The sequence below is a fragment of the Pseudorca crassidens genome, chromosome 2 (assembly GCF_039906515.1).
Source record: "Pseudorca crassidens isolate mPseCra1 chromosome 2, mPseCra1.hap1, whole genome shotgun sequence".
Lineage (NCBI taxonomy): Eukaryota > Metazoa > Chordata > Mammalia > Artiodactyla > Delphinidae > Pseudorca > Pseudorca crassidens.
Window position 1 is genome coordinate 7,576,693 of NC_090297.1, and position 19,724 is coordinate 7,596,416.

Sequence of the window (19,724 nt, forward strand, 5' to 3'; positions counted from 1 at the left end):
CCACTGGAGTTGGATTTATTGGTATATTATTTGCAGCTGACACAGTAATCAATGCCATGCCTTTGAAGGAGATCCCTTGGTTAGTAACGTGTAGGCAGAGAAAACAGTGTGGCTGTGATCACGGTTTGGAGTTAAAGCAGAGAGGAGGAAGCCCAAAGGAAAACTGAGCTATCTCCGAAAGGGAGGTAGCAGAAATCCAGGAGCGCGTGGCGAAGGAGGCCAAGAGTGGGGCGGGCTTCCCGGAGGCCCCGCCTCCCCTGCCACACATTTCCCTCTCGAGTCCCCACCGCCCACCGCCAGTGCCGCCCCCAGCCCCGCCATGCCCGCCGACCTCAGCGGCACCTGGAACCTGCTCAGCAGCGACAACTTGGAGGGCTACATGCTGGCCCTAGGTAGGGCCAGGGGGGCCGTGCGGGGGCCTCGGGCTCCGTCCGCGCGTCCGGGTCAGGGCGGAGGAGGCCGGGCTGTCCTGTGGGTCAGTCTCCCTGTCTCCCCTCACCCTTGTCCGTCCGTCCTTCCGTCCCCCCGTCTGCCTGAGGATCCGCCGTTTACCCCGCTTCCCCACCCCCGTCCATCCTCCGTCTCGCTGTCCGTCCGTCTTACCGTCGGACTCCCACCCCCGTTCGTCTGCCAGTCCTCCAGTCGGTCTGCCTGTCGCCCCATCCTTCGGTCTCCCCCATCCCCTTGCCCCCCCACCCGTCTGCCCATGTCCCGGTCCCTCCCGTCCTTCCTCCTGTCCCCCGTCCGCCCACCCGTTCCCCGTCCTTCTTTCTCCCCCGTCCGCGAGTCTCTCTGCCTGCCCTTCCGTGTGTCCGCCGGTGCCCCGTGCGTCTCTACCCCGCGGCCGAGGCTCCTGTCCTATCGCGGACTTCCAAGCAGGAGGGGGCGCGGGTGGCATGGGCCCACCTCGCTGGGAGGCTCGGGGACACGATGGGGGTCCACCCGGGTGAGGGGGCGCCCCGGCCCGAAGCCCCTCCCGAGAGAACCTCGCTGCGCAGCCGCTTGAACGCGAGGCTCCGGGCGGCGGCTCTGGGATTCCCCGAGCCCAGTGGCCGTCCCGGGGAGGTCCCGGCCGGCCGCATCAACATCACCTGGAGCTGGTCCGGGACGCGGATTCCCGGGCCCCAGAGGACCTTCCCCAGCCGGTCTCCGGCCGCGCCCGCGCCCCCAGGTGACTCTGGTGCCCGGTGGAGTTCGGGAGCTACGTTTGAAATCTTCAGTTTTCTGGCTTCTCCTTCCCTCGAGGGCTTGAGGAGGGTCAAGAAACCCAGACCCCTCAGAGGCCACTACCCCGTCCCCCCCCTACCCCGGGGCCCAATTCCAGCCGGGAGGACTGTGGGTGGCCGTCTGGGGGGGGGGGGTCGCTTCCACCGCCCCCTGCCCGGCTTGGGCTCCGGCGCTCTAGGCGCGGAGGGAAGGGAACGCGGGGGCCTCCAGGGTGCGTAGGGGGCCGGCGGGGCCTCAAGAGTTTATTTCCTGCCGGGACTGTAGAACGCCTCCCTTCCGTGCCGATTCTTAGTTCGTCCTGCCCTTAGTTTAATTCTTCAGACTTGATAGTTCTGAGCACCTACTCTGTGCCAAGCACTTTCGCCTAAATGACACCCATCAGTGGCGCTATTGACAGCTGGGCCAGAGTTGCTGGGAGTCTAGGGGCCTGGGGACTGCTCTGGCTCCGCCTCCTCATTATCTGACCTGGGCCTCAGTTTCCCCATCTGTAAACTGAGAGCAGGGGGATCCATTTTATTTCTTTTTTCTTTTAATTGTGCTAAAATAAATATAACATAAAATCGGCCATTTTAACCACTTTGAAACGTACGGTTCTAAGGCTCCTGTGTGTTTTTAAGATCTCCCAGCCTATGGTAAGATTCTCCCCTCCCTTTCTCACACTAAGTAGGGAAGTCTGGAACTTCTCAAACTAAATCTGATTCATACTGACACAAAACCTCATAGGCAAGGAAAAAGTATTTTTCCTCTACCCATCTTAAGTTCATTGGCTGGAGCCCTGTTAATTAGACTAAAAAAGACAGAGTAGGGACTTCCCTGGTGGCCCAGTGGTTAAGAATCCGCCTGCCAATGCAGGGGAGATGGGTGCGAGCCCTAGTCCAGGAAGATCCCACAAGCCGCGGAGCAGCTAAACCCGTGCGCCACAACTACTGAGCCTGAGCTCTAGAGCCCGCGAGCCACAACTACTGAAGCCCACGTGCCACAACTACTAAAACCCACGCACCTAGAGCCCATGCTCCACAACAAGAGAAGCCACCACAGTGAGAAGCACGAGCACTGCAACGAAGACCCAGTGCAGCCAAAAATTAATTAATTAATTATTTTAAAAAAGAGTAACAAGACACAAACAAAGAGAAGTTTGTTAGCACATGCACGGTGAATACACACAGGAACATTCAGTGATGAGCATCTCAGAGTGGTTAGAACTTGGTTATGTGGCATCTCAGCAAAGAGTGACAAGACAAAGAAAAGGGCTTTGACTTCCTAGGGGTGGCAAATTGTGGGAAGATAAATACATGGAGGAGCTAACGGAAAATGAGAGCTAGTTCGTAAAGTCTATTATGTAAAATCTGATGCCATCTCTAGGCTGATAGGAATCTAGTGTTGTCTCCCTAACTTCTGTCCAACCTGGTACGGGGCGGGGGGGGGACACATTTACACAATTATGTCCTGCTTCTGGGGGAAGGGCAGAGAGTTTTTCTTCTATCTGCTTCCCAATCATCTTCATTTCAAAATAGTCACTATGACAAAGTGGCACATTTGAGGGTGGCATATTCTACCTTCACCTGAATCTCATTTCCTCTCTTTCCCATTCATAAGAAGGAATTAATGATGACTTTTCCCAAAAGCAGTAAATTCCTGATAATGTACTTAATCTCCTCACCCCCAAATTAGCGGCGACATGTTACCATAAGTGCTTTCTTCCCTGGTTTCTCTGGCTAGTATCTGGCTTTTTTACGGAGGATAACGTGCTAAAGACCAGGGGATGGCTTTGAATTTTGCCTTGCTATGCTCTTTCTCTTTAACCATTTCCATGGCTGGCGTTTATTTATTTATTTACTTGGCTGCATTGGGTCAGTTGCGGCATGCGGGATCTTTCGTTGTGGTACGGGCTCTTTGTTGCAGCACACAGCCTTCTCTCTAGTTGTGGCATGCAGGTTTTCTCTCTCTAGTTGTGGCGCACAGGCTCCAGAGGGCCTGGGCTTTGTAGTTTGCAGCAGGGGGGCTCTCTCGCTGAGGCGCGCAAACTCAGTAGTTACGGCGTGTGGGCTTAGTTGCCCCGTGGCATGTGGGATCTTAGCTCACAGACCAGGGTTCGACCCACGTCCCCAGCATTGGAAGGTGGATTCTTTACCACTGCACCACCAGGGAAGGCCCTCCATGGCTTTTAGAGCAAATTTCTTAGAGAAGAAAACAGGGAATGGAGTCAGGGTCAGCATTTCAAGTATGCGAAGTCATCTTTTGTTAAGCCTGTCACGTATCGCAAAGGAGCCTTCTGAGTGTTGCAATTAGTGTTTTTCAAATGTGTATTCATGGAATCCTTCACCTGTCCCCAATACTGTTTTGCTTTTCTTTACGCTCTGCTATGACCCCTTGTTTGATACTTTCTTTTTCGTGATTTCAGTAGAAGCTTATCAATTATATGCCACTGTATTAGATCCTAGAGGCCAACAGAGGCTAGTTATTTACATTAACTATATTCATTTATCATCCAACCCATTTCACAAAGGATTAAGCCATAGAGTATTGAGTCAATATCCTGCCTCACTACTCCTTTTTTTACATTTGGTTCGGGTTCCAGAAAGATATTAGATCCAGACAACACATCAACTGTTATTTGCAGTCTGTTTCCCAAAAGAAATATAAGTGTGCTAAGGATGCTGGAGTAGAGACTAGTTAGTATAACAGACCACCAAACTGGAAACCCAGATAACTAGCTGGTGATTGTTGGTAATAGAATCAAAGTCATATAACCTCTGAGTTCATTTAGATTCCCCATCTGTTAGAGGTGGTTGGATCAGATTCGATATTCTAGAGTGTCTAAAATACAAACCAAGGGATCTCTTAGTGTTACCTGAAATCTGGGTTCGCCTCTTGGTGGGTGTCCAGCCAAAAGACACAACCAAGCCAAAGATCAGGAGAAGAAAGGACTTATTATTTCTTGCAGCAAGTAAGGACAACACTGTGGATCTTTCCCAAAGCACTGTCTCCCTGAATAGCAAAATTGGTGAAGTTTTAAGCTAAGGGTATATGCATATTCATGAAGGGGTTTGCGCAGAGGAGGATTCAGCATAGAATTGGGCAGAGTCCAAGCTTTAGTTGATTCAACTCAGGAGGGTTAACACCATCATATCCTCCACCTGGGTGGGGGCCTTAGTTCCTGTGGAACTAAGACTGTATCAGATTGTTCTGTATATTCCTTGAGGAGGAATTGTTACCAAACTAAGGTTCCGCTTCTGCTCAAAAGCCAGTACTAAAGAGGCAAGTGTTGGTAGAAAGGGAAGTCGCTTTAATCAGAAAAGCTGGCAATCTGGGGAGAAGTTGGACTCATGTCCCAAAACCAACTCCAAAGATTATGCTCAGCCATGAAAGTTTTTAAAGGGAAAAAGGGGGAAAAAATCTCAGTTAATTATTAAGGTAGGAGGTCAGATTCTTCGTCATTTTTCCGTTGCTTGCAAACCTGCTGACTTCTCCTGATCTCCCTTTGGTTGCTATTTTGCCTGTGTGGTCTGCCTGTAAATTTGCTCAGGGAGTTGCTGAGTGTAGAAAACTAGTCATTCTTTACTTAATTCTTCATTCCTACTTCTTTTAATCTACGGAAAGAATCAACAGGTTAGGCAAGGCATTGTGGACATTTAGTAGAGCATAAGTCAGGAGTTAGGTTAAATGTTACCTAGTGATGTCATTGTCATAATTAAGGTTTAAGGGGAACAGAAATAGGCAAGCAGGAAAGGGGCAAAATAGCTGCTTACGGAAGTAGGACTCTTTTATTGCTGAACTATTTTTTCTTGACGGCTTTTCCTTTGTTCCTGCATTACTAAGACCTGCTCAAGGGCACTCATTATGGCCAGGCTTAGATCACAAAATGGCTAGGCCATGGGACTTCCCTGGTGGTCCAGCGATTAAGACTCTGTGCTTCCAATGCAGGGGGCGTGGGTTCAATCCCTGGGGAACTAAGACCCCACATACCACACGGCATGGCCAAAAACTAAACTAAACTAAAATAAAAATAAAAGGCAACACCAAAAAAATAAAAATGGCAAGGCCAAAAATGGTTTCTCTTATGTCAAGAAAGCCAGCCGGGTTCTCTTTCTCTGGGGGACCCGCTAACCTATCTGCTTACATTAGCATTTTATACAATAGCTGAAATCAGCCGAAAACCTATCGCCAGTTGCCAAAACCCTGGGAAGAAAATGATTTGGCACACATGGCTATGGGTGTGGCAAACACTCTCTTCTGCCTTCCACATGTAAAAACATAGACTCCAGGGTCAATGCATTTTTCCTGGGCAAAATAGGGGCCCAGATCCAGATGATTGTAGGGTCTTGTTACTCAAGGACCAGCAGAACTCCTTAGAATGCAGACACTTGTGCCTCCTCCCAGATCCTGGATCTATGGAATCAGTATCTGCATTCAACCAGATTCTTAGGTGATTCTGAAACTGAGTAGAATCCTGTGGGGCCCTCAAGGGTACAAATCCTTTCTGTGTCCCTCCTTTCTTATTTGTAGGAAGTAGGCTTCATTCAGTTTCCTTGACCTTCCCTGAGTTCCAAAGGTAAGATTCAAGTTGCTTATCAGGGAAAGTAGGGAGTGCAGAAACAAAGGAGGAGCAGTCAAGAAACAATAGTGCAGCCTTGGGGCAGGGTCCTTGTTCCTCCTCAAGGAATATACATAACAATCTGTTAAAGAACATTCAGTGATGAGCATCTCAGAGTTCTTATGCTTGAGTTCTTATGCGGGAACTAAGGTCTCCACCCAGGTGGATGATGGTAACTTCAGACTGAGCACAAGATTCCTAGAACACCACCCTGAAAGTCTGCACACAGTGGAAGAGAGCAAAGACTCTGACCCCCTCCCCAAATGATTCTCCCTTTAAAAATGTTTATGGTTGTTTTTTCTTTTATAAATGTATCTATTTATTTATTTTTGGCTGCACTTGGTCTTCGTTGGTGCACACGAGCTTTCTCTAGTTGCGGCGAGCAGGGGCTACTCTTCGTTGTGGTGCGCAGTCTTCTCATTGCGGTGGCTTCTATTGTTGCAGAGCACGGGCTCTAGGCACGCGGGCTTCAGTGGTTGTGGCTCACGAACTCTAGAGTGCAGGCTCAGTAGTTGTGGCGCACAGGCTTAGTTGCTCCGCGGCATGTGGGATCTTCCCGGACCAGGGCTCGAACCCGTGTGCCCTGCATTGGCAGGCAGATTCTTAACCACTGCGCCACCAGGGAAGTCCCCCAGCATCTCTTTTGAGGGGGAAAATTACTCCTTTCTGACTAGGGCTGATCCTGCAACTCCCCAACATGGCTCTGATACTGCGCTTTCCTAGCTTCTGCCAAATTGCAGGGAGAAGAAAGGCAATTTGTCCTTTGGACATTGAAGAAAGTTTGCTTGGGTTCTAAAGACTGGAGGAGCTAGCTCTGGATTTGGGAGTTCTTGGTGGACCCCACAATAGCAAAGGAAGACCCAAGGTGTGAAGCTCTAGGCAGGAAAGAATGCTGTGCTAATGCCTGCAAGGGCTTGACCATCTTGTCTGGACTCCCCTTTAATCTCATGAACATGAGAAGGCAGGGATGTTACCAGCTTGTCCAAGGTTACCACATAAACTGGATTTAAAGCCAATATCTCTTGGCTCCAAGACCCACATTGCCTCAAGATTAGAAGTGGCTTTGGGATGAAGGGTTAATGTGAACACATGAAGTTTAGAAAAGTAAATGTTTGTGTTGGCCTCTTTGAGATCCTGCCCTAAAATGTGTATGCTCACACACATCCTTGTAATAGGATGTGCATCCTTTAGATTGTTTCCTTCTCCTGCTGGAATGTCTTGTTTCCTACTGAAAAATCTAATGGTGTGGAAAAGCATGGTTTGACCTGGACAAAAGCCTTATGAGCACTAAAGCCATTTGGCCACTGAGGTCATGGTAAGTGTAGACCTGGCAGAAAATGACCAGAACTTAAGCTAATTTAAATTTTGATCTTTAAAAAGGCCAACCTTGCAACTGCAAATCTGTTAAGTGACAATCTTACAATGTGGTAGTGAAACCGAGTGCGGCCTGCGCACAGAGGCCTTCTTTTGTCCACCATTTCTTCGTCTTTTTTGAAAATATTTATTTATTTATTTGGCTGTGTCGGGTCTTAGTTGCAGCACGCAGGATCTTTTGTTGTGGCACAGGCTTCTCTAGTGGCGGCTTGCGGGCTCCTCTCTAGTTGTGGTGTGGGGGCTTAGATGCCCCACAGCATGTGGGATCTTATTTCCCCAACCAGGAATCAAACCTGAGTACCCTGCATTGGAAGGCAGGTTCTTAACCACTGGACCACCAGGGAAGTCCCTGTCCACCGGTTTTTTAAATTTATTTATTTATTTATTTATTTTTGGCTGTGTTGGGTCTTCGTTGCTGTGCGCAGGCTTTCTCTAGTTGCGGTGAGCGGGGGCTACTCTTCGTTGAGGTACACGGGCTTCACACTGCAGTGGCTTCTCTTATGGAGCATAAGCTCTAGGCAGGTGGGCTTCAGTAGTTGCAGCACGCAGGCTCAGTAGTTGTGGCGCACGGGCTTAGCTGCTCCGCTGCATGTGGGATCTTCCCGGACCAGGGCTCGAACCCGTGTCCCCTGCGTTGGCAGGTGGATTCCACTGCGCCACCAGGGAGCTCCCTGTCTACCATTTCTTACAGGCAAGACTCCAGCCTCCATGACCTTCCCTGAGTTCCAAGGGGCGGATTTCCAACAGTTGCTAATCAAGAAGTTGCAGCCAAGAAACCACCTGAGGCAAGATTAAAGGGACCAGGGAAGCTCATTAAGATGAGGAGATGACCACATGAGATGAGGTTAAGGAAGTGCAAGCCCTGCTCACACCCTAATCTTGTCAGAGACTTCCCCGCCTTTGAACCACTGTTATAAAACCCTTCATCAAATCCTCTGGGGTTGGGACAAACAGTTTTTCGAGGCCAAAGCCCGTTGTGTGCCCTTTTGCCTGGCAAAGCAATAAAGCTCTCCTTTTCTACTTCACCCAAAACTGTGTCTCCTGGATTTGATTAGGCGCCGGTGCACAGAGAGGCCGAGCTTTCAGTAACAGTAGTACTAATTATAAATTTACTAGCAACAAATCATCTCACTGAGGGTAAAAGCATAACTGATGTAATTATCTAAAGTTTGGATTCTTGTTTGTTTGCTTTTGTTTGTTTGTTTGAATTTATTTATTTTTGGCTGTGTTGGGTCTTCGTTGCTGCACGCAGGCTTTCTCTAGTTGCGGTGAGTGGGGGCTACTCTTCGTTGAGGTGTGCGGGCTTTTCATTGCAATGGCTTCTCTTGTGGAGCATGAGCTCCAGGCGGGTGGGCTTCAGTAGTTGTGGCATGCAGGCTCAGTAGTTGTGGCTCGCGGGCTCTAGAGCGCAGTCTCAGTAGTTGTGGCTCACAGGCTCTAGAGCACGGGCTCAGTAGTTGTGGCACACGGGTTTAGTTGCTCTGCGGCATGTGGGATCTTCCCGGACCAGGGCTCGAACCCATGTCCCCTGCATTGGCAGGCGGATTCTTAACCACTGTGCCACCAGGGAAGCCCTCTTGTTTGTTTTTGTTCCACATACAGAATAGGGTTTAAGGAAAGTCTGTGATAACTATTTTAAATTTGGCTTGGTCATTTTAATAATCAGATAAATATTTTAAGGGTTTAGCCTCAATGTTTAAACATTGCTGAAAACAAGTAAAGACTGGATCATTTGCATTTCATGCTAAAAACTTGAGTTCTAGGTTAAAAAAACTAAAAAAAAATTTTATTGAAGTATAGTTGATTTACAATGTTGTGTTGATTTCTGCTGTAAAACAGTGATTGAGTTATACGTTTGTATTCTTTTTCATATTCTTTTCCATTATGGTTTATCACAGGTTATTGAATATAGTTCCCTGTGCTATACAGTAGGACCTTGTTGTTGATCCATCCTATATATAATAGTTTGCATCTGCTAATCCCAAACTCCCAATCCTTCCCTCCCCCACTCCACCCCTCTTGCCAGCCACAAGAGGGGTGTGAGTCTATGTCTGTGAGTCTGTTTCTGTTTCGTAGATATTTATATTTTAGATTCCACATATAAGTGATATTATATGGTATTTGTCTTTCTCTTTCTGACTTACTTCACTTAGTATGATAATCTCTAGGTCCATCGATGTTGCTGCAAATGGCATTATTTCATTCTAAAACATTTATACTATCATTGAGCTTAGAAATGGCTGGGACTGGGAATTCCTTGGCAGTCCAGTGGTTAGGACTCTGCGCTGTCACTGCCCAGGTTCAATCCCTGTTCACAGAACCAGGATCCCGCAAGCCACGTGGCGAGGCCAAAAAAAGAGAAAAAATTTTTAAGAAGACAAAAGAAATGGGTGGGGGCTAATGAGATGCTGAAGGACCCCTACTCAGGGCTTGGCCACGTTTTCTAGGCTGGAAATGGAAGTATGAGGCACCTGGCCCCGAGAAGCACAGCTAAACACAGCTAACTGCAAATGGCAGTCGTGTCAGGAAAAACCGAATCTGTTAGGCAAACAAATTAAAACAGGGGTCAACTCTGGGACCAAGCTACCTGCAGTGAGGTACGCAAGTCTCTGCAATGAAGATTCCTAAAACTTTATTCTACGTAATAGGACAGTCCCTAAATAGGAGAACCATGCCCTGTGACTCATAGAATTGTCCAGGGTGACGAGCCAGCATATCGCTGTGACTGCCTGATCATGTCAGATCGTGTCACCTGCTCTAAACATTCCAGTGGCTCCCAGCTGACTCCATCTTGCTCTGGGTTGAAGCCCGATGGTCCTTACTGTCCCCTCGCATCTCAGCTCTAGGTCTCCTCCTCCTCCTCAATCTCCCTCATTCTGCTCCAGCCACCCCAGGCTCCTGGGTGTTCCTGAGACCATCTGGCACGCCCTTCCTGGGATCCTTGTGACCTCTGTCTTACACTTCTTTCCCCCCAAATCTGCACAGCTTACAGCTCACTTCGTCATCTCCCTCAGCTCTGGCTGAAATGGCACTTGGCTTCCCTATTTAAGATAGCAACCCTGTGTCCTCAAGTCCATTCTCTACATCTGCGTCTTTATTCCTGTCCTGCCCCTAGCTGGGACGAAGTGAGAGAGTGGCACGGACATACATACACTACCAAATGTAAAATAGATCGCTAGTGGGAAGCAGCCGCATAGCACAGGGAGATCAGCTGGGTGCTTTGTGACCACCTAGAGGGGTGGGATAGGGAGGGTGGGAGGGAGACACAAGAGGGAGGAGATTTGGGGATATATGTATATGAATAGCTGATTCACTTTGTTATAAAGCAGAAACTAACACACCATTGTAAAACAATTATACTCCAATAAAGATGTTAAAAATAAATAAATAAAATAAATAAAATAAAATAGCAACCCTTACCTCTAGTACCTAATGGGTTGATAGCCACTTAATGGGAGCTGTCTATACCAAAATGCTGATCGTCTCAGTGTTCCATGTTTTGGTGTGTGACTCTTTTAAAGCTTATTAAAGATTTCTCAATGTATAGTAGTATTTGCATGATTACAATGTTTTTTGAGGTGCTTTATTTCCTCTTTTTTCATTTTAATTTTTTTCTTGTTTTAATTTTTAAAATTAAAAAAAAATTTAAATTATTAAGTTTTTGTTTGGCTGCACCACACAGCTTGCAGGATCTTAGTTCCCCGACCAGGGATCGAACCCAGGCTCTTGGCAGTAAAAACGCCGAGTCCTAACCACTGGACTGCCAGGGAATTCCCTGTTTGTTTTTCTTTTTTGTTAGAGGTGCTTTGTTTTGTTTTGTTTTTTTTTCCCTGTGTTCAGAAATTGTTCAAATGCTGTCTTAACTGGAAGTGTAAATGTATAAAGCAGAAAAAGGCATCTGTGACTGAGGCTGGATTGGGGCCTGAGCCCAGTCCCCTTGGCTTCCTTGTCCTCTTGTCAACCTCAGAGGGGATTCCCAGAACTGTCTTTGCCATGCCCAGCTTCAAATCCATCACCTAACGCACAGCCAGCCAAATGAACTTTCCCTGAAAGCTGTTCAAGATTTTTTTTTTTTTTTTTTGCGGTATGCGGGCCTCTCACTGTTGTGGCCTCTCCCGTTGTGGAGCACAGGCTCCGGACGCACAGGCCCAGTGGCCACGGCTCACGGGCCCAGCCGCTCCGCGGCATGTGGGATCTTCCCGGACCGGCACGAACCCGTGTCCCCTGCATCGGCAGGCGGACTCTCAACCACTGCGCCACCAGGGAAGCCCTGTTCAAGATTTTTAATCAGCCTCTGGAAGGAGATTTGCCAGGATAGCTGACCCTGTAGATCCAATTTTGTCAGGAGACGACACTGAAGTTGTAAAAGCAAGACTAGCCATCAAATGCAATGATTTTGAGGACAGCTGCCAAATTCTTAGTCTTTGCATCTCAAGGAAATGTTGAAATGTCTTCTTTTCTTTCTAAAAACTTATTTTTAAGATATTGACTTTGCCACGCGTAAGATAGCCAGGCTGCTGAAACCACAGAAAGTGATTGAGCAGAATGGGGATTCTTTTACCATCCACACGAACAGCAGCTTCAGGAACTACCTTGTGAAATTTAAAGTTGGAGAAGAATTTGATGAGGATAACAAAGGCCTGGATAACAGAAAATGCAAGGTAAAAATTAAATGACGTAGGCTTTTAGTTTTGCAAGGTTACCTTGGCACCTTCCCTAGTAATACCTGAGGATGTTGCTAGAGCAAACCAGTATTTTCTCCCATCCCTCATGCAGAGCTTGGTCATCTGGGACAATGACAGACTCACCTGTGTGCAGAAGGGGCAAAAGAAGAACAGAGGCTGGACCCATTGGATTGAAGGGGACCAACTCCACCTGGTACTTGCCCTGTTTTGTTCTTTTTTTAATTTTATTGAAATATAGTTGATTTACAATGTGTTAATTTCTGCTGTACAGCAGTGACTCAGTTATGTTACTCGGGCCTCTCACTGTTGTGGTCCCTCCCGTTGCGGAGCACAGGCTCCGGACGCTCAGGCTCAGCGGCCATGGCTCATGGGCCCAGCCGCTCCGCAGCATGTAGGATCTTCCCGGACCGGGGCACGAACCCATGTCCCCTGCATCAGCAGGCGGACTCTCAACCACTGCGCCACCAGGGAAGCCCTATATTCTTTTTTATATTCTTTTCTATTATGGTTTATCCCAGGACATTGAGTATAGTTCCCTGTGCCATACAGTAGGACCTTGTGGTCCATCCATTCTATATGTAATAGTTTGCATCTACTAACCCCAAACTCCCAGTCCATCCCTTCCCTCCCCCGCCCTTGGCAACCAAAAGTCTGGTCTCTATGTCTGTGAGTCTGTTTGTGCTTCATAAATAGGTTCATTTGTATCATATTTTAGATTCCACATATGAGTGATGTCATATGATATTTGTTTTTCTCTGTCTGACTTACTTCACGTAGTATGATAATCTCTAGTTGCATCCATGTTACTGCAAATGGCATTATTTTGTTCTTTTTTATGGCTGAGTAGTATTCCATCGTGTGTGTGTGTGTGTGTGTGTGTGTGTGTGTGTGTGTGTGTGTATCGTATCTTCTTTATCCATTCATCTGTCAGTGGACATTTAGATTGTTTCCATGTCTTGGCTATTGTGAATAATGCTGCTATGAACATAGGGGTGCATGTATCTTTTTGAATTATAGTTTTGTCTGGGTATATGCTCAGGAGTGGGATTGCTGGATCATATGGTAATTCTTTGGGGTTTTTTTGTATTTATTAATTTATTATTATTATTTTTTATACAGCAGCTTCTTATTATCTATTTTATACATATTAGTGTGTATACATGTCAATCCCAATCTCCCAATTCATTTCACCCCACCCCCACCCCTGCTTTCCCCCCTTGGTGTCCATACATTTGTTCTCTACATCTGTGTCTCTATTTCTGCCTTGCAAACCAGTTCAACTGTACGATTTTTCTAGATTCCACATATATGCGTTAATATATATTTGTTTTTCTCTTTCTCACTTGCTTCACAGTCTCTAGGCCCACCCACATCTCTACAAATGACCCAATATCGTTCCTTTTCATGGCTGAGTAATATTCCATTGTATATGTGTACCACACCTTCTTTATCCATTCATCTGTCGATGGGCATTTAGGTTGCTTCCATGACCTGGCTATTGTAAACAGTGCTGCAGTGAACATTGGGGTGCATGTGTCTTTTTGAAGTATGGTTTTCTCTGGGTATATGCCCAGTAGTGGGATTGCTGAGTCATATGGCAATTCTATTTTTACTTTTTTTAAGGAACCTGCATACTGTTCTCCATAGTGGCTGCACCAATTGACATTCCCACCAACAGTGTAGGAGGGCTCCCTTTTCTCCACACCCTCTCCAGCATATGTTATTTTTAGACTTTTTAATGCTGGTCATTCTGACTGGTGTGAGCTGGTACCTCATTGTAATTTTGATTTGCATTTCTCTAATAATTAGCGATATTGAGCATCTTTTCCTGTGCCTATTGGCCATTTGTATGTCTTCTTTGGAGAAATGTATATTTAGGTCTTCTGCCCATTATTTTGATAGGGTTGTTTGTATTTTCTTGTTGAGTGTTCTTATTTTTGATGAGATTATTAAAGAAAATGCTAAACAGGAAACCATGCCCAGCAATCCTATCATCCCAACTCACTGTTTTCAGTTTGGTATCTTACCATCCAGTCTGTTAGAATATTCTTCCTTTTCATTCAATAGAAAAACATATTCCAGGTTTCTAAATAATTTCCCTATTGAATTCATCATGTATAAATTGAATACATATAATAACGTAGCAAACTGGCTGCATAATATTCCATCAGGTTCATGAACTCTCATATTAGTAAAACATTTTTTTAATTTCAATGTCCAGGAATATTTCAGGGTGTTTTCAGCTTTTTTTTTTTTTTTTTGGCGGTACGCGGGCCTCTCACTGTTGTGGCCTCTCCTGTTGCGGAGCACAGGCTCCAGACATGCAGGCTCAGCGGCCATGGTGCACGGGCCCAGCCGCTCCGCGGCATGTGGGATCTTCCCGGACCGGGGCATGAACCCGCGTCCCCTGCATCGGCAGGCGGACTCTCAACCACTGCGCCACCAGGGAAGCCCTCAGCTATTTCTTAAATTCATATAAACAGAATTTTTTGCGAGAGGATCAGTGTTGTCAGAGACATCATTGCCTCCTGCTACTTTGTTGCCTTACTCGCTTCCAAAAGGGTATATCAATTTCTTATGCCACCAGCACTTAAAAACCATACAAATTATAGCTCAACCTAATCAATAATTTCTCAATATAATCTAGAGGGTACAAAATTGTACATAAAGGCTTAATTATGGCTTTTAAAATGAGAATTTCTTCCTGCCATACAGGTATGTTACAATGGCTTACATTTTTTTTTTTTTTTTAAATTATTTATTTATTTATTTGTGGCTGCATTGGGTCTTCGTTGCGGAGCACAGGCTTTCTCTAGTTGCAGTGAGCAACTACTCTTTGTTGTGGTGCACAGGCTTCTTGTTGCGGTGGCTTTTCTTGTTGTGGAGCACGGGTTCTAGGCGCACGGGCTTCAGTAGCTGTGGCATGTGGGCTCAGCAGTTGTGGCTCACGGGCTGTAGAGCCGCAGGCTCAGTAGTTGTGGCGAACAGGCTTAGTTGCTCCGCGGCATGTGGGATCTTCCCAGACCAGGGCTCAAACCCACGTCCCCTGCATTGGCAGGCAGTTTCTTAACCACTGCACCACCAGGGAATCCCTGGCTTACAGTTTTTGAGTGATGATTTTGCGTGTGATTACTTAGCTAAATCCTTTGAGTGCATTTTCTCACTTAGTCTTCAAGACAGTCCTGTGAAAGGGACACTATTTTTCCCATTTACAAATGAAGAGACTGAGATTTAGAAATTCCCCAAGGTTGCAGAGTAGAGATTCAAATCTAAGTCTGACAAGAATGGGTGCTTCCAACTCTGTTTTTTTAAGTCTCAACATACATGTGAAATCTAGGTGAGATCCATGAAAACAAAATGAGAGCACTCATCTTAAAGTTGGATTTGGGTGGTATTTGAGAGTCTGGGGAGTCTTTGATTACAAAGACATTGAAGATATTTTGATTCTTAGATTGACAAATCTCACACTCTTCTGGCAATAAAAACAAAGTTAAGAAACTTGCAAAAAAAGAAAAAGAAACTTGCCATCACAAAAATGTAACATGAACCTACAAAGAAAACACAAATTTGTTTGAGGATTCAGATTAGTTGGCTGTAAGAAGTAATGTTCAAATTGCATGCATCCTTCTTTGGCATAGCCAAGAACTCTGCCGAAGCAGAGGATAGAAGGACCCTTGCTCTATGGATACTCTTGGGATGATTCTTACAAGCTGTGATACAATAAAAATAAATATTTGAACAATCCCATTCACCACTGCAACAAAAAGAATAAAATACCTAGGAATAAACCTACCTAAGGAGGTAAAAGACCTGTACCTGTATAGAAAACTATAAGACACTGATGAAAGAACTCAAAGATGACACAAACAGATGGAGAGATATACCATGTTCTTGGAATGGAAGAGTCAATATTGTGCAAATGACTATACTACCCAAAGCAATCTACAGATTCAATGCAATCTCTATCAAATTACCAGTGGCATTTTTTACAGAACTAGAACAAAAAATCTTAAAATTTGTATGGAGACACAAAAGACCCCAAATAGCCAAAGCGGTCTTGAGGGGAAAAATGGAGCTGAAGGAATCAGACTCCCTGACTTCAGACTATACTACAAAGCTACAGTAATCAAGACAATATGGTACTGGCACAAAAACAGAAATATAGATATATGGAACAGGATAGAAAGCCCAGACATAAACCCACACACCTATGGTCAATTAATCTATGAAAAAGGAGGCGAAGATATACAATGGAGAAAAGACAGTCTCTTCAATAAGTGGTGTTGGGAAAACTGGACAGCTACATGTAAAAGAATGAAATTAGAACACTCCCTAGCACCATACACAAAAATGAACTCAAAATAGATTAGAGACCTAAATGTAAGACCAGACACTATAAAACTCTTAGTGGAAGACATAGGAAGAACACTCTTTGACATAAATCACAGCAAGATCTTTTTTGATACACCTCCTAGAATAATGGAAATAAAAACAAAAATAAACGAATGGGACCTAATGAAACTTCAAAGCTTTTGCAAAGCAGAGGAAACTACAAACAAGACAAAAAGACAACCCTCAGAATGGGAGAAAATATTTGCAAATGAATCAACGGACAAAGGATTAATCTCCAAAATATATAAACAGCTCATGCAGCTCAGTATTAAACAAACAAACAACCCAATCAGAAAATTGGCAGAAGACCTAAATAGACATTTCTCCAAAGAAGACATACAGATGGCCAAGAAGCACATGAAAAGCTGCTCAACTTCACTAATTATTAGAGAAATGCAAATCCAAAGTACAACGAGGTATCCCCTCATACCAGTTAGAACAGGCATCATCAGAAAATCTACAAATAACAAATGCTGGAGAGGGTGTGGAGAAAAGGGAACCCTCTTTCACTGTTGGTGGGAATGTAAATTGATACAGCCGCTATGGAGAACAGTATGGAGTATTTTTAGTTAAAAAACTGAAAACAGAATTACCATATGACCCAGCAATCCCACTACTGGCATACACCCAGAGAAACTATAATTCAAAAAGACACATGCACCCCAATGTTCATTGCAGCGCTATTTACAATAGCCAGGTCATGGAAGCAACCTAAATGCCCATTGACAGACGAATGGATAAAGAAGATGTGGTACATATATACAGTGGACTATTACTCAGCCATAAAAAGGAACAAAACTGGGTCATTTGTAGAGACGTGGATCGATCTAGAGACTGTCATACAGAGTGAAGTAAGTCAGAAAGAGAAAAACAAATATCGTATACTAACGCATGTATGTGGAACCTAGAAAAATGGTACAGATGAACCGGTTTGCAGGGCAGAAATTGAGGCACAGATGTAGAGAACAAACGTATGGACACCAAGGGGGGAAAGTGGCAGGGGTGGGGGTGATGAATTGGGAGATTGGGATTGACATGTATACACTAATATGTGTAAAATGGATAACTAATAAGAACCTGATGTATAAAAAAATAAATAAGATAAAATTCAAAAATTCCAAAAAAATAGAGTATACATACATACAAACATACATACATGAATAAATATTTGGTCTTTGTACCTGGTTCCTAAAACCCCTGGAATCTCAGAGTTATGAGAGTGTCTTCTGTGTGCTAATGAGCTGACTGGTGGCTGGGGACCCTAGATAGCTTCAGGATATGGGGGCTGGTCCCAAGAAAGATCAAGGCCGGATTAGAAAGCTGGAACTCTCAGCACAGCCCCTGAGCTTGGGTGAGGGAAGAGGATCTGGAGATTAAGTTAATGAGCAATGACCAGTGATTTAAGCTATCATACCTGTGTAATGAAACCTCCGTAAAAACCCCTACGTAAGGGGGTTCAGAGAGCTTCCTGGTTGGTAAAGACATAGAAGTGCTGGAAGGGTAGCCCTCCTGGAGCTCTGCCCGCCCTGCCAAACGCCCCCCCCCCGCCCCGCCCCCGGCGATACCTTGTCCTATGCATCTCTTCCGTTTGGCTCTTCCTGAGTTGCATCCTTTACAATAAATCTGTAAGTACAAGTAAAGAGTGTTTCTGTGAGCCATTCTGGCAAAGTATTGAACCTGAGGGGAGGGGGTTGTGGGAATCCCCAATTTACAGTTGTTCGGTCAGAAGTACTGGTGGCCTGGGACTTGTGACTGATGTCTGAAATAAGGGCAATCTCATGAGACTAAGCCCTTGACCTGTGGCGTCTGCACTAGCTCTGGTCCTCAGTGTCAGAACTGAAGTAAATTCTTGGCCATTCCAGCAGTGGATAAGACTCCGCACTCCCAATGCAGTGGGCCTGGGTTCAATCCCTGGTCAGGGAACTAGATCCCACATGCATGCCACAACTAAGGAGCCCACATGCTGCAACTAAGGAGTCTGCCTGCCACAACTAAGACCCGGTGCAACAAAATAAATAAATATTTTTTAAAAAAGAGAAAGAAAGATACAAGTAAAAGTGAAACTTTAAAAAAAGAAAAATTCTTGACCATCCAGTTTGGCGTCAGAGGGTTGGAGACATGGGATTGGAAAAGACACCGCGTACCTGGTGTCAGAAGTGTTGTGACTAATAGTAATAGACCACATGCCAACTCATCTTCTTTCGTCTTCCCTTCCTCCCTGCCCCTAGGAAATGTTCTGTGAAGGCCAAGTGTGCAAACAGACGTTCCAGAGAGCTTGATCTGTATCCAGCCACAGAGTCCACATGTGGCAGTATCTTAATGCTGAATTATATTCCAGGATAAACAGGTGTTGATCTGTCCTGGTTTGGTGGATGGGGCCTTGTGGTCAGAAAGGTGTCACACATCCTGTGCCAGAAGCCATTTGGATTGTGAGAAAACTTCTCAGCTTCAATAAACCTGTCCAATGATTATGATGTTTTCCTTCTAAATTTAGCATATCTCCTTATTTTCAGAAAATTTGGAAGCCTTCTAGGCACACCACTGACACACCAATGAACAAGTTTTAATTCCCGTCTTCCAGGTCTACTGAGGAAAATGGAGGAAACAAACAGTCTGAACAGTGGTGAGAAGTATAGGCAGCTGTGAGAGCTCAGGAGGGGCAAACCTGACATCTGGGGATGGGCAGGTGGTGGCAGGGGTCTGGGGTATTTCTGGAGGTGATCCTTAAGCTGGGACCTGAAGCATAGGTAAGCAGGAAGCATTCTAGGCAAAAGTTGAAGGGATGTTTGAAGAACTGAAAAGATTGCTATAGCTGCAGCTTAGGGTGCATTGGGTGGGGTGGCGGGGGGAGAGACGGCAGGCGAAACTGACATGACAGTCGGGCCCTACCATGAAGAATCTTGAATGCTAGGGTAAAGAGGTGAGATTTTTGTCCCCAAGGTAATAAAAGATGGTGATGGGTATTAAGCAGATATGCACAATTAGGTTGTTTCAGAGGAGTAACTCTGAATGCAGAGGGATGAAAGATTGTGGCTGGGGGATGCGAATCAGGAGGCAGTTTGGAAAGCCTGGTGGAAATCACAGTGTGAGGTGACGTCATTCAGGATCACCTGGAGCCCAGGTCTCAAATACGGGAAAAGGACTCCTGGGACTGGAGAGAAGTAACCAATTATTAAGGAGGCAGAATCTATAGTCCAAGGTGATGGATGAGATCTAGGGATGCTGGCAGAGGGAAGAATCAAGGGAGGTGCTCTCTTTTGTTTCAGGCTGCTATAGGAAGGGTAAGGCCCATCAGAAAGAAGGTAACACAAGCAGAAGAAGGGAGTGGAGTCAGAACTTCAGATTCTGAGGTGCCTGTGCCAGGTGAAAGCCAGGCTGCCAGGAGACAATGGATAGATGGGTCCGGAGACACGCACAAGTTGTCGAGCATATAAACTACACATATGGAGGAG

The 19,724-nt window shown here is 45.6% G+C and overlaps 1 protein-coding gene across 2 annotated transcripts; it reads left to right on the top strand.

The window, feature by feature from the left end:
• Window positions 1-239: 239 nt before the first annotated feature.
• On the top strand, window positions 240-18,743 carry RBP7 (retinol binding protein 7). Of its 2 annotated transcripts, none has more exons than XM_067719751.1 (4): window positions 240-392; window positions 11,678-11,856; window positions 11,972-12,073; window positions 18,501-18,743. In XM_067719751.1, exons 1-4 carry the CDS (start codon window positions 320-322, stop codon window positions 18,549-18,551), a joined length of 405 nt encoding a protein of 134 aa, XP_067575852.1. In that variant the 5' UTR covers window positions 240-319; the 3' UTR covers window positions 18,552-18,743. The 2 variants fall into 2 exon arrangements, with proteins under 2 accessions (XP_067575852.1, XP_067575842.1); XM_067719741.1 differs by lacking the exon at window positions 240-392 and adding an exon at window positions 418-1,171.
• Window positions 18,744-19,724: the final 981 nt, after the last annotated feature.